Genomic DNA, 15163 nt, shown 5'->3' with positions numbered 1-15163 from the left:
GCTGGGTGTAGTCCCCGAGACCACAGTCGACTGTGGGCAGTTGGCTGGGGTCTGAGTAAATAACCTTTGATCTTGTCAATTGACACGTCTTTTACCTCCTGCAGAAATCTTGTACTCTCATTTCCAAGTTTGCTAAACTTGAGGAGAAGCAGAGGCAACTAAACCTCGACTTGGAGCTGGCCCAACAGAATTTGAAGAAAGCTCAAGATGAAGCTGCTGGTATGGAAGGTAACTGCCTGTCGACTGTTCGCGTCGATCGTCTTTTAAGATATTTCTTCGATCTCTTGTTTGATCCGATTGCTTCTTTTGCAGAGAAAATGCGGTTGGCTCTGGAGAAGAAGGACTTGGACCTTGCAGCTATGCAGAAGAAAGCCCAAGATAAGACTGCCCTTGCAGACCAGAAGCTGGCTTCAGTCGGAGCGTTGGAAGGGGAGGTGAACAAGCTGAAGTCCTATCTCAATGAGTCTAACCGAGAGGTGAGTCGTCTGAAGAAGGATAAAATTGCCCTGAATGAGAAGTTGGAGTCTGCGGTCCACAAGAGAAATCACACGGAAGCCTATCTGAGAACTCTTGCTAAGAAGCTCTATCTTATGCTGGAAGGTACTCCTTTTAAACCGACTGTTTTGCTGCTTGCAAGTTAATCCTGTCCAGTCAACTCACTAACTCTTTTGACTGCAGAATTCTGCCAAAACTTTGACAAGGAAACCGGAAGGATCGAGACGGGTCTGGACCCTATCGCTTCTCCAGTTTGCGACGAAACTGCCATGAACGTGCTCCGACTGGAGTCCCATGTCGCCAGCGTCACAAGTTACCTCACGCGTCTGAAGGTGGCAGTTTCACGAATCGACCCATTACTCTGGCCAAGGGCGACACTTCAAAATGACCTGGAATCTCTGATGGCTTGGCTCGACGAGATCCCTGGTCGAGTGCAAGAATGGAAGAAGTCCTCTGCCCGGTGTGGTGCTGACGTGGCGTTGTCCTTGGTAAGAGTCCACTGCAAGGAAGCTCGAGAAGACAAGCTGGCGGCGATCAAGGTCGCCAACACCAAAAGGCACGACTTCCAGTCCTTTATGGAGACTTTCATCGCTGCTGTCACTCGGATCGCAGATGGAATCGACTTGGACGAATTCGTCGAACCCTCCAGCCCTCCTTCTGCCGAGTGAACAAACTATGAGATTTAAACCTGTCTTAAATTTGCCTCGGAATGCCGAGTGGTTGCTGTAACCATTAAACTCCTTCGGGCTTGATGCTCGAATACTTTTGATTTGTTGCTTGGAACTTTAGGATTTATCCGAACTGCTTTTGCATATGCTTGCGATTGCTTTTGGGATCTGCTCCATTGTATTTGTGGCGTAGCTCGGAGGAGAAGGTTGCAGTCGACCTGCGCCTCGCCGTCCTTGCGGACAAGGATGGAGCGCACGTTGTACTTGTGGCGAAGCTCGGAGAAGAGGGTTGCAGTCGATTGCGCCTCATCGTCCTTGCGGACAAGGGTGGAGCGTACGTTGTATTTGTGGCACAGCTCGGAGGAGAAGGTTGCAGTCGACCTGCGCCTCGCCATCCTTGCGGACAAGGATGGAGCGCACGTTGTATTTGTGGCGTAGCTCGGAGAAGAGGGCCGCGGTCGACCTGCACCTTGTCGTCCTTGCGGGTAGGGATGGAGCGTACGTTGTACTGGTGGTGCAGCTCTTAGGGAAAGGATTTTACAAACTTAGGCGAGTACAGGACTGCAGCTAAGCTCTCGAGTGGGAGGATTGCTCACCACTCGGTAGGATTTTTTAAACTTAGGCGAGTACTGGACTGCAGCTAAGCCCCCGAGTGGGAGGATTGCTCACCACTCGGTAGGATTTTTTAAACTTAGGCGAGTACTGTACTGCAACTAAGCCCCCGAGTGGGAGGATTGCTCACCACTCGGAAGGATTTTTTAAACTTAGGTGAGTACTGGACTGCAGCTAAGCCCCCGAGTGGGAGGATTGCTCACCACTCGGTAGGATTTTTTAAACTTAGGCGAGTACTGGACTGCAGCTAAGCCCCCGAGTGGGAGGATTGCTCACCACTCGGTAGGATTTTTTAAACTTAGGCGAGTACTGGACTGCAGCTAAGCCCCCGAGTGGGAGGATTGCTCACCACTCGGTAGGATTTTTTAAACTTAGGCGAGTACTGGACTGCAGCTAAGCCCCCGAGTGGTAGGATTGCTCACCACTCGATAGGATTTTTTAAACTTAGGCGAGTACTGGATTGCAGCTAAGCCCCCGAGTGAGAGGATTGCTCACCACTCGGTAGGATTTTACAAACTTAGGCGAGTACTGGACTGCAACTAAGCCCCCGAGTGGGAGGCTGGCTCACCACTCGGTAGGTTGTTTGAAAACTTAGGCGAAACGGATTCACAGCTAAGCCACCCGCTGGGGGTTTTCAGACATAAACAAAAGCAACAACAATCGTGCCAGAGGACTGTAAAGCTCTTGTCTTTGGTAAACAAATTACAAAGGTACTTCTTATTACACTTTATTCGAACGAGTACTTAAGTATAAAAGGGGCGGAGCAGCTCCGCATTCCAAGCTCGTGACTCGTCTTTCTGATGCTCGACATTGTAAAGATGGTATGCTCCATTGTGGAGAACTCTGGTGATGATGAAGGGGCCTTCCCAAGCAGGGGCGAGCTTGTGTGGCTTCTGTTGATCCACTCGAAGAACCAAGTCTCCCTCTTAAAAGGCTCGACCCCTCACGTTTCTGGCGTGGAATCGACGCAAGTCTTGCTGATAAATGGTCGACCGGATCAAGGCCATCTCTCTTTCCTCCTCTAAGAGATCGACTGAATCTTGCCGGGCCTGTTCTGCTTCTTGTTCAGAGAAGAGCTCAACTCGGGGTGCATTGTGGAGCAGGTCACTTCATAGAACAGCTTCGGCTCCATAGACCAAAAAGAAAGGAGTTCGTCCAGTCGACCGATTAGGAGTTGTCCTCAAACCCCAAAGAACTGATGGAAGTTCATCGACCCAAGCGCCTACTGCGTGTTTGAGATCACGCATCAGTCGGGGTTTCAGTCCTTTGAGAATTAGGCCATTTGCTCTTTCTGCTTGTCCATTCGACTACGGGTGAGCGACCGAAGCATAGTCGACTCGTGTGCCTTGAGAAGCGCAGAAAGCTCTAAACTCATCAGAATCGAAGTTCGATCCGTTGTCAGTGATGATGTTGTGTGGAACTCCATATCTGAATGTCAATTCCCTGATAAAACTGACAGCGGTGCTGGCTTCAAGATTCTTGATAGGTTTAGCTTCAACCCATTTGGTAAACTTGTCGACTGCTACGAGCACATGAGTGAAGCCGATCCTACCAGTTCTCAGTGGTCCAACCATATCTAATCTCCAAACAGCAAAGGGCCAGACGAGGGGAATGGTCTTCAGGGCTGACGCTGGCTTATGAGACATGTCAGAGTAAAACTGGCAGCCTTCACATCTGTCGACTATATCTTTCGCCATTTCATTTTCTCGTGGCCAATAAAATCCGGCTCGGTATGCTTTAGCCACGATGGCCCGAGAGGACGCATGGTGACCACAGGTCCCCGGGTGGATGTCGTTGAGGATCATTCGACCTTCTTCGGGCGTTATGCATTTCTGACTGGCTCTAGTCACGCTTTCCCTGAACAATTGTCCTCTTATCACAGTAAAGGCCTTGGATCGACGGACGATCTGTCGAGCCTCTTCTTCGTCCTCTGGCAGTTCCTTCCTAAGGATGTATGCAATGTATGACACTGTCCAGTCGGGAGTAATGACTAGGACCTCCATGATTAGATCGACCACGGCTGGGACCTTGACTTCAGTTGGATTTGTGGCGCTCTTAGGCTGCGGGGGCTCTTCCGTGAAAGGATCTTCCTGAACTGTCGGTGTGTGAATATGTTCCAAAAACACATTGCTGGGAATGGCTTCTCTCTTGGAACCTATCTTTGCCAAATCATCGGCTGCTTGATTTTTCAGACGGGGTATGTGATGGAGCTCTAACCCCTTTAACTTCTTTTCCAACTTCCTCACCGCATTGCAGTAACCAGTCATAGCTGGGCTTCTAACGTCCCATTCTTTCATCACTTGATTGACCACCAAATCCGAGTCGCCGTAAACCATGAGGCGACGGACGCCGAGTGAAATGGCCATACGTAACCCATATAGGAGTGCTTCATATTCTGCTTCGTTATTGGAGGAATCAAAGTGAATCTGGAGAACGTATCTGAGCTTGTCTCCTCGGGGGGATACCAGTACCACCCCAGCACCAGAACCATTCAGCATCTTGGACCCATCAAAGAACATGGTCCAGTGCTCTGAGTGAACTTGAGTCGACAGTTGTTGTTCGATCCACTCGGCGAGGAAATCTGCCACTGCTTGGGACTTGATAGCTTTCTTTGCCTCAAACTTGATATCTAAAGGAAGGAGTTCAATCGCCCATTTTGCCACTCGACCAGTTGCATCTCTGTTGTGCAGAATCTCCGACAATGGAGCGTCGCTGACGATTGTAACAGAGTGATCAGAGAAATAGTGTGCAACCTTCTTCGTGGTCATGTAAATCCCATAAACAAGCTTCTGATAGTGTGGATATCTCTGCTTTGACGGATTCAGAACTTCAGAAACATAATAAACTGGGCGCTAAACTTTATAGGCTTTTCCCTCTTCTTTCCGCTCGACCGTACGTACTATACTAACGACTTGTCCAATGGCTGCTATATAAAGCAGTAAAGGCTCTTTGCTGATTGGGGCAGCAAGCATCGGCTGGGTGGAAAGCATGGCTTTTAGCTCTGCAAATGCTGCATCAGCTTCAGGAGTCCACTCGAACTTATCTGATTTCTTCATCAATCGATAAAGAGGCAGTGCCTTTTCACCAAGGCGAGAAATGGATCGACTTAGGGCGGCCAAACAACCAGTAAGTTTCTGGACATTGTGCACACGCACAGGGTGTTTCATCCGGAGTATGGCACCCACTTTCTCTGGGTTAGCGTCGATCCCTCGTTCGGAAACGAGAAAACCGAGTAATTTTCCGCCTGGAACTCCAAACGTGCACTTTGATGGATTAAGCTTGATATCATACCTTCTGAGGTTGGCAAAGGTTTCAGCAAGGTCAGCCAGTAGGTCGGAACCTTTACGTGACTTGACCACGATGTCATCTATGTATGCTTCCACATTCTGACTTCCGCCGTAGGGTCGCTGCTGTCGCACTCGGATGCAGTCTCTACGGAGCCAGTCGACAGATCGAACAGGCCGCAGAGGGTTTCGTCGGGCTCGATTGCCGCGACTTGGGGGTGGCCGACTAGCGAGCCACCGCATGCTTCACCCACCGCTGAAGCCTCGATCGACCGGAACGTTTGCTCCGGCGGGCCGCAGGGAGGGCGGAAGCTACAAGAGCCGACTGATACTGGGTCGACGGCTGCCGTAGGAGGACGCCGCGAACGCATGCGCAAAAGTGCGTCGCCCCGCAGACGGGGAGTGCGTCGACGTTGAGTGGAGCCTCCTGAAGCCAAGCGGAGTCATCGGCGACAAACACGAGCGCGCCGAGACGGATCTCGCGGCCCTTAGCAAAACCTCCGCCTGAAACCATGATGAAGGGGATCGGAAAAATTGCAACTTCTCCAAAAAGTCGCTAAGACACCGGCCCACGGTGGGCGCCAACTGTCGTGGTTCTAAGTCTGACAGTAGAATGGGGGGTAGCAATGTAGAGGCAAGATCTTAGCTATGGAGGAGTTGTACTCAGGAGTTTTACGAGTTCAGGCCCTTCTCGGAGGAAGTAACAGCCCTACGTCTCGGAGCCCGGAGGCGGTCGACTGGATTATATGCGTGTGTGTTACCGAAAGTGTGAACCCTTGTCCCTGAGGAGGGGGGTGGCTTATATAGAGTTCGCCAGACCCCTCCCGCCCTCAGTTACAAAGGGTTTAAGGTACATAAAGATGGGGACGTTACTGGTAACGCCTGTAATAAAAGTACATATGACCATTAAGGCTATGACTTAAATCGCGACCGTTGCAGAGTGGAGTGGCTCTAGATCTTTTGGTAGTCGAGTGGTTGTCCGTACGGTCGAGTGTCTTCAAGATTGTTGAGTGGAACATGGCTTCATGGTCGAGTGGATGATGATTTTTCTTCGACTACTTCTGGTTCTTTTAGGGATATTCTTGGGGAGGGTATCTTGAACAGATCCATGACCCTACCCTAGGTAAATAGCTTCATCAGGCATCCCAGTTGATAGTTTTGGAGCGTGGCGAACCCCTCTTGATAATGTTGGCAAAATATGACGACAATGTTGCTTTTATGATCATGGCTAGTCACCCAGCCACCTCCATGCTTGAATCTCTGGATAAGGTTTTTCTGGCGTCTCCCGTTGATCCGAATATGGAAGTAACGAGTGTTTGCATCCCCCTCTTTGATATTTGTTATCCATGAGTTCTGCTTTTTTCTAGCTCTTTCCATCACAGCCAGGCCGACCAACTTGCCTAATATTTCAACATGCGGGAGTAAATTTGCGGGGCGCCGTTCGAGATGCCCTAACGTACCCGTCATCCTCATCAATATCATAAATTTTGTGCTAGGCAAAACAGATTATAGTTATGCTTTATGCACGTAGTAGAGACTTTCACATCAAGAATCCACACGGCTTTGTCTCTATCACATTCTAAACTAGCCCTAGTTCTCAGTTATATATACAATGTGATTTGACCTGGGCATGGGCAGAGCGTATGCATCAAGACGTGTAGTAGTGCGCTTCAGTCCTGGCTTCGAAGCTCCTCAAATTTGTTAACTAAGTCGACGTCCCATCCGAAGAAGAAAATGGACGAGAACCAGATGCCATTTAGAGTTAGGCTAGGCAATCTAATTAACTAAGCCGGTGACAGTTTCCTTGTGCCTGCTACCATGTACTATGTGCATGCATGTAGGCATCAATCTTGGGGATTTTAAAATCCAGACAGGCTAATTAACGAGGGAAACTCGTATGTTTAACCCCCAGCTGCCAATGACACTGACATGTTAGTATATAAGTATAATTTTCTGATGAAAAAGAGAAAACTACAGGTTTTCAGTCAACAGCTATGGACAGGGACGGTTTTACCAGATTAATCATCTGATGTCGATTGTGAGCGGTGATCACTGATGATCGGCAGTTGCTTTCTTGTCTCGGGTCATTGAACCACGTTTTGATTTGCAATCCTTCTTCGATCTTCTTCTCCGATAATATGCCCTGTGCTGATGGCGAGCTATTTTTTTCCCGATGATAAGTGCCACACGATCAAGTGTGTGACACTCGCGAACTAATATGTGATTGGATGGCTAGAATGACAGTGGTAGCCTCAGCCCATCAGAATACAAGTCCTGTTGGTCGCATTATTTCTGAATTTATTTTAGAATTTCCAGCGATGCGCTGCGCCAACAGTGACTTCGTAAATTTTAAGATGACATACCGGCTCAGTCTCTCGAATGTGCTCTAAAAATAAACTGAAGCACGAAAGTTGTCATATTTGTCTTCTTGCGTAACTAAATTCGCCATCGAAAATGTTCGGAGTTGCCATATGCTGGCACCTGACTTTCGACTCTCACTAGGGTCTTTTATTTTGTTTTATGGTATAGTAAGAGCAACTCTAACACGCCGACCCAAATGAACAGCGGTTTTGTTCGTTTTTTGTCTGTTTGGGTCGGTCCGGCGAACATCTATGTCGTCTTTCGCATTTGGGTCGGTGCTTGCGTCCAATGCTGGCCCGACCCATTTTTCAGGTCACGCGTAAAAAACATGACACAACACATTTTGGAAAAAAAATAAAAAGATTAATTAAACATTAATGCCGCCCCAAAGGCCGGCGAGAGTCCACGAGTCCACTTACATTAACTATAACATAATTAAAACTAGGCGCGCTGCCCTAGGCGTCCTCGTCGTCCTTGTCAGGGCCGGTGAGGTCGATGAGCTTCGGCGCCGGGTCAGCCCAAGGGAAGGTCGTCGACCACGCGATAGCGACGTCGTCCGCCGGCGGCGGTTGGGCTGGCCCAGTGCCGGCAAGGCGCGCCTCCTCCTCCGCCTCGCGCTGCTCCTCCTTCGCGTCGCGCTCGAGCATCTCGAGGTACTCGCCCTCGCGGCGCTCCTCAGCTAGTCATTGCTATCGCCACTGCTCGAGGTAGGTCTGCTCCTGCGCTGCCGTCACCCGATACCAGACCGGTGGCACACTGACCCACTCGCGCACATGCCCGGTCCACGGGTAGCGCTCGATGGTGGGCGGCGGCGGGGAGCCAAGGCGCACGTCGCGGGCGATGTGCCTCCTGGCCTCCTCGAGCTCGAAGGAGAACCACCGCTGCCGTGCGGACGAGACTAATCCGTACGTCGGGTCACGACGCTGCTCCGGCGCCGCACCTCCTCCACGTGCGCCCGCGCTGGCTGCGGCACCGCCGGCACAGGGATCCTCTCCGGATCCAAATGCCAGTCGTGTGGCAGCGTCACGTCGGGATAGGGAAGGAGCGCGGCGCTCCCAGTGCCACTTCGCCTGGTGCACTTGGACGCTGATGCGTTACCTCGGCCGATGGGAAGACGATGATGGAGGCGGGGGGGGGGGGGGGTGGGGGTGGCTAGGGTTTCCTAGGCTTTGTTGCCGACGGGGAAGCACAGTGGTGGCAAGATGGGGACGGGGCGTCTTGAAGCGGATGATGACGCTCCCCACCGCACGCTCGAATTAAAAAAAGACCGACGACTGTCGCTGGCGCGTGGGCCCGTGATGGGCGGTCGTCATTAATAAAGCTGGTCGCGGTAGTTGGGCAGCCGTCAAGTGAAGATGCGGCGGAGAGGATGCTCGGCGAGTCCGCTTCGCATCCGCGCCGACGTATTTCAGCCGCAAATTTGGGCCGCAAATAGGTTTGCACGTACGCGAAGCCGACACGTTTTAAAAATGGGTCGGCGCATTGGATCAGCATTTTTGTTTATAATGATCCAAACGGACAGCAAGGGACGAAATGGGTACGTGTGTTGGAGTTGCTCTAAGCCGAGGATGTGCAAAAGACTGTATTCCGGGCGGAGTCTTGAAGGCTAATGAGTCTTGAAGGTTACAGATTTAAGCACAGCTCGACTCTGAAGATGGTACCTTTTGTGGATAAAAGCAATGATGCTTTAGCGTGCTCTCAAGCAAAGTAATCGAGGGAAAGAGAGAGATCAAGTGCTTAACTGGACGACGTCAGGGGTCAAAAGCTGACGCCAGTGAGTGAAATGATGATGCATTTTGGTGCAAACAGCTGCTTCAGCTTTCTAACTTTGCTGTTTCATCCTCTTTCCGGGTGTCTCGTTGATTATTCATTCACCTTTGGGACTCCAAGCCTGAACATATATACTCTTCTGGCCTGGCCAGCCTGAAAAATAGTGATGCAGCAACTGCCTGAATGTAGACGCGGCCATGAGTGAACTCTTCATGATAACACTGGCATGGTGCCACTTGGGATTTGGTGTGGTGTGACCAAAGGAATGAGCATTGATTGCACTGACTGCACGAACGAATTTCCCAGGGGGTCCTTGCATGCCAGAGATTGGCACTTTTCTGTCCCTCCTGATATAGTGAAAAATGAAATCTAATCACGCCCAGCAAAGCTGAAATTAATAGTGCAACATGCAGTTCCTGATAAACCGAAACTTTTCAACTAGGACGTGCACACAAACAAATCACTAGTACTAGTAGTACTAAAATGGTGGAAGACTTTTCCACCACAACAACAGTTGTAAAGATTGGCTAGGCTGCCCTAGAGGAGGCTTGGGTAGATGAGCAGATAGATTTGTGGCGGGGCATGGAAACTAGCGCACATGCTGCAGACGAGACGAGACGAGCGAGCCACAACTGTATGCACTGCTCCTTCCTTCCCGCAAACAAAATAGTTTTATGTCCACAGACAGTTTTATGTTCAGACAGACACGATCATCGGGAATTTTGCACAGCCCTCTCTCTTTCTTTCTGTTGCCACCGAACCGTGGGCTACAGTAGGAAAGCCATTGCAGCGGAAGATAAAGTGGTCTGGAGAGGAGAGGCTGGCCAGTTGAAGCAGTAGGAGAGGGAGGGGAGAGAAGGCCACTTTATCGCCTTTTTCATGTTGCACGCTATCATTTCAAGATCAAGACGCTGCCAAGAGAATAAAATACTCTCGCTCTCCGCCTTCCCCCACAGCCTCACATCCATCGCACACGCAAAGAGGAGAGGAGAGGAGAGGGACAGGGGCCACAGCGACAGCAGTACAAGGGTGGTGCTGCTGGTAGCGGTAGCTCCCTACTACTAGGACTGTGCACTACTAATGGCCCCGTAGACTCCGCACCAGAGCCAACTTTGGAGCGAGCGACGAGGGAGGAGAGGTCGACGGAGGAAGGAGAAGACGAGACTAGACTAGACTATAGAGACCAGCGCCGAGTTCTTCCCGGCGGGGATTGGTGGCATGAGGTGTTGCTGCCGGGCTAGATGAGAGGAATGCCCTTTGCGGGAGAGGGTCACGCGGGGAGACTGCAGCAGCAGCCCAAGCTCAGCGCCGGCTTCTGGGCGGAGCCCACGTCCGTGCTCGACCGCCGCCACAGCCCCAGCCCCAGCCCGCCCTCCGAGGCCTCCGCGCTGTCGTCGTCCGAGGTGGCGAGCCTCGCGCCCGGCGGCGACGCCAAGAACGTATCCCCGCCGCCGCCGCAGCATCAGGCATGGCCGCCCGGGGAGGATGCTGCCGCGGGGGTCAAGGAGGAGTGGGCGCACCAGCTGGCGCCGCTCGACATGGCCATGGGCCTCGGCGCCGGCGAGGGCTGGGACGGCACGGCGCCGCCCGGGCTCGCCGGCCCTGACAGCACCTTCCTCCGCTGGATCATTGGCGGCGGGGAGGACGCGTCCGCCGGGATGGCCGGCGTCATGGATCCGCCCGCTCTGGAGCTCGACCACGCCACGTCTATGATGTCGCCGCCCGCGGCGTCGCTCGGGCCCAGCCTGTCGCCGTTCGCGCCGGCCATGGAGGAGGACGCCAAGGGGGCCCCGTTCGGCCACGCGCCCAGCTACCTGCTCCACCAGCACCAGCACCACCCCCAGCCACACGCGGCCTTCTTTGGCGCGCACCCGTCCTTCGAGTCGGCGCCGCCGCCGCCCAAGCGCCACCACCCGATGGCAGGCGCGCCGGCGCCGAAGCTGCCTGCTTTCCAGGGGCATCTCGCTCCGGCGGGCGGGTTCTTCCCCGCCCTCAAGCCCAAGGCGGGGACGGCGAACGACGAGGCGGCCGCCACGGTGGACCAGCTCGCCGAGGCTGCCAAGTTTGCCGAGGCGGGCGACGCCTTCGGCGCACGCGAGATATTGGCGCGGCTCAATTATCGGCTCCCCGCCGCCCCCGCGGCCGGGACGCCACTCCTCCGCTCTGCCTTCTACTTCAAGGAGGCTTTGCGCCTCGCGCTCTCCCCCAACGGAGAGACGCCCGCGCCGCCGGCGTCCACGCCCTACGACGTGGTCCTCAAGCTCGGCGCGTACAAGGCCTTCTCCGAGGTCTCCCCGGTGCTCCAGTTCGCGCACCTCACCTGCGTCCAGGCGGTGCTCGACGGGCTCCGCGGCGCAGGCTGCATCCACGTGCTCGACTTCGACATCGGCATGGGCGAGCAGTGGGCGTCGCTGATGCAGGAGCTCGCGCAGCGCCGCCCGGCGACGGCGCTCAAGGTCACCGCATTGGTCTCGCCGGCGTCGCACCACCCGCTCGAGCTGCAGCTCATCCACGAGAACCTCTCAAGCTTCGCCGCCGAGCTCGGCGTGTTCTTCCAGTTCACCGTATTCAACATCGACACCCTCGACCCCGCGGACCTGGTGGCCATCGCCGGCGGGGACGCGCTCGCCGTCCACCTGCCCGTCGGCGCAGCACACGCGGCCGCAATGCCCGCCGTCCTCCGCCTCGTGAAGAGCCTCGGCGCCAAGGTGGTCGTGTCCGTGGACCGCGGGTGCGACCGCACGGAGCTGCCCTTCGCCGCGCACCTGTTCCAGGCGTTCCAGTCCACCGTCTTCCTCCTCGAGTCCGTGGACGCCGTGGGCACCGACCCCGACACGGCCGGCAAGATCGAGCGGTTCCTGGTCCAGCCGGCCGTGGAGCAATGCGTGGTCGGGCGCCACCGCGCGTCCATCGAGAAGGCGCCGCTGCCGTGGCGGGCCGTGTTCGCGTCGGCCGGGTTCACGCCGGTGCAGGCCAGCACGTTCGCGGAGTCGCAGGCCGAGTCGCTGCTGCACAAGGTGCCCGTCCGGGGGTTCCGCGTCGAGAAGCGCGCCCCGGGATCGCTCTGCCTCTACTGGCAGCGCGCCGAGCTCGTGTCGGTCTCGGCGTGGCGGTGCTGACAACCCCGACCTCGCCGGCGCCGGCGCCGTCGCCGGCGTCAAAAGAAGCCGATCGGACTTAGTTAGGACTAATGATCCTACTACAAAGTACTTATTTCGTCGTTGTAATGATCCGAATCCGTCTCGCTTAGTGTCCTAAATTGGAAGTACTCCTATGTTAATGGTGTCGCCTTGCATTTGCCGCTGGTTGCTCGGTATGCTCAAACTGTGGTGTCAGTTGATCACGAGTAGAATTGGCATGGCTTGGCAGGTTGCAGGGTGTGTGTGTCGCGGTGCGGTGCGTTTCTACCCTCTACGTGTTGCTACTCTATAGCTGTGAAATCAATGGTTATGGCGTTTTCAAATGTTTCTTCTCCCGCTCCCTCCGTCCTTGACCGTTCTCTTCTCCTCTTGTCTTACCTGCCAGTTTTTTTAGGAGTCTTTGGGCCTTTCCAACCCTGATGGCCAACATTTCAATATGTTACGTGCAAACCGGATAAAATTTAACAAGTTTAATAAAGTAAACTAGGCATGGCAGCGGAAGTTGGCCTTGTAGGCCATGCCTATAGTGCCATTGGCACCTCCCTCATCAAGCACATCATTGTCGTCACCTCCGACGTCGGATCCGTCGCCGCTATAGTGGCGGAAGGCCCACCGAGCATCATGGCATCTAGAGTTCACAACCCCCCCCCCCCCTAACACACACCGCGATCCGGTGTCCCGGCGCGGTGCCGCCTGTTCAATGTAGCCGCCGCCAAGCAGCCACCATGCTCGGATCTCCTCATTGTCGGTCTTCTTGTCCATCTTGGTGGCTGGTGGAGGTGTAGGAGAGGACGGCGAGTGTGTAGATAGGGTTTGAGGAGGAAAGGTCGGGCGACTTTAAAGTCGGAGTAGGCTTCTCGGTCATCACGCCGCCGTAAATGCGGATTGCCGAGTGGCCGGTCAAGCATGAGTGGATGCGCGAAGGGTTCTATAGTGGACACTAGATAGGGTTTTTTTGGTGGGTCCAGGGTGTCGGAGTCCGACGTGGAGAACGTCGAGACTTCTCGAAAGCCCCCCCCCCCCCACCACTCCAATTTAGGGTCAACTTGTGGGGTTCCGTAAGCCTGGACTGTTCTGACCCGATTTTGATGATCCACATTGAAGGCCTGAAAGTGCCCGGACGGCTCGGTTTGGATATTTGATGGCATTTTAACGATTCTTGGAGATGCCTATACCTTCTAGTCTTCTTGAAATATGAAAGTGTCCAAGTTTCACCATTTTGTTCTCCTCTTGTTTGGAACACTAGAAGTTTGAATGGCATCCAGGGATTTCACCAGATCCATTTCAATTTCTGTATTATCCATAGCATGTTTGAATCATAGAACTAAATAAAAATACAAAGAGGAAAAGATACTCAGATTTGAAAAAAAAAGTACAAGCACAAAAGAACCAGAAAATGTGAATATTATCCAAAAGTCTATTTGGATATATCACATGGAAAAAGCTGGAATTATGATTCAATCCCTCGAGGCAAGAAGTTGTGGATGTTGTAAATTATGTGCTCTTGAAGGCATGAAGAAACAATCCAAAGAAATCTGGTAACACCATTCATGTGATCCGCACCGTCCATATAGAGCAAATTTTGAATTAGTAAAAATCTACTCCATTCATCCGAAAAAGCTTGTCTCAAACTTGTCCTTCAAATGGATGTATCTAACACTAACTTGATGCTAGATACAGTACATCCATTCGAGGGCCAAACTTTTTCGGACGGTATACTCCCTCCGGTTGGTTTAGTCTAACGTTTATTTTATTTTATTTTGAATAGTTTAAATTGCTTATTACATGTGTCACGTGATTTGTTTAGTAGTCCCTCCATAAACTAATATAAAAGCGTTTAGATCATTAATTTAGTAATCTAAACACTCTTATATTAGTTTACATAGGAAGTACAGAGTTAGAAGGGAGTGTGAGAATCATAGTTAGAAAGTGGTAATACGGGCCGTCTCTTCTTCGAGCTTAACTAACTGTTTTTTTTAGATTCCTTAACTAACTGTTTTAAAACAGGTAATTCATGGATTAATGAAGGTTCTAGATGAGCAGCACTAGTAACCACGCCGACTATATTTTAAGTCCAAATGTTGTAGACGTACTACAAGACCTCGTCAACATGCACGCTATCACCCAGTACGCAAATGGATCTTGATGGAGACGCTGGATCGTGTAACAGCGTCATAATGCCAACGATAACGGCGGCCGGAATTGATGAATGCTCCGTGGTGTTAATCAATGCTGATCAAGTGCACGCACAGTACCATCCATTTCCCTGTAGTGGCTTTGTGCTCCTGTCTGGAACATCCACACTGGTGTGCTACACTGCTACAGTATCTTGTTCGTGTGTACTGGTCATGCTAACAAATGAGCACACGACAGCTTAACGACTAAGCCGGCGAACATACATGCCCACCAGCTGGTCTTCTTCGTTATCCCCCCTCAGCCGCCGGGCCACCGAACATCTCATAGTACTGATCCGTAATTGTCAACGATCATGGCGACTGAAACTTATCGACGCGACGTGTAATGCCAAGGCCTAAGGGCTGTTTGGTTGGCATGCTAAGCTTGCCACACTTTGTCACGTCGCGAGTTAGACAAGTTTCGTTGTTTGGTTTGCAGTCACACTCGTGGCATCATTTCTTTAAGGGATAAGTATATTTTTCATCTTTAAATTTTTCCGAGAGTTTAGAAATCGTCCCTCAATTCAAAACCGGATAGTTTTCGTCTCTCAACTATCAAAACCGGATAGTTTTGGTCCCTCGTGCCGCTTCAATCGGTTTTAGTACGCGGTGAATAGTGACTCGGTAAACAGTAAAATCAAAAAAATAGCAAAAAAATC

General features: G+C 52.3%; 1 protein-coding gene across 1 annotated transcript; it reads left to right on the top strand.

Moving 5' to 3' along the window:
• The first annotated feature begins 10125 nt into the window (after positions 1 to 10125).
• On the top strand, positions 10126 to 12653 carry LOC125513109 (scarecrow-like protein 6). Its single transcript, XM_048678154.1, has one exon. It carries the CDS (start codon positions 10432 to 10434, stop codon positions 12307 to 12309), a length of 1878 nt encoding a protein of 625 aa, XP_048534111.1. The 5' UTR covers positions 10126 to 10431; the 3' UTR covers positions 12310 to 12653.
• Positions 12654 to 15163: the final 2510 nt, after the last annotated feature.

This window comes from Triticum urartu, chromosome 1 (genome assembly GCF_003073215.2).
Source record: "Triticum urartu cultivar G1812 chromosome 1, Tu2.1, whole genome shotgun sequence".
Lineage (NCBI taxonomy): Eukaryota > Viridiplantae > Streptophyta > Magnoliopsida > Poales > Poaceae > Triticum > Triticum urartu.
Note: the sequence above shows the minus strand (reverse complement) of the source record. Positions and strands in the feature narration are given on the sequence as shown.

Excerpts from the sequence above, each read along its gene's own strand:
- LOC125513109 (XM_048678154.1), top strand. The coding sequence starts at position 10,432 with ATGAGAGGAATGCCCTTTGCGGGAGAGGGTCACGCGGGGAGACTGCAG.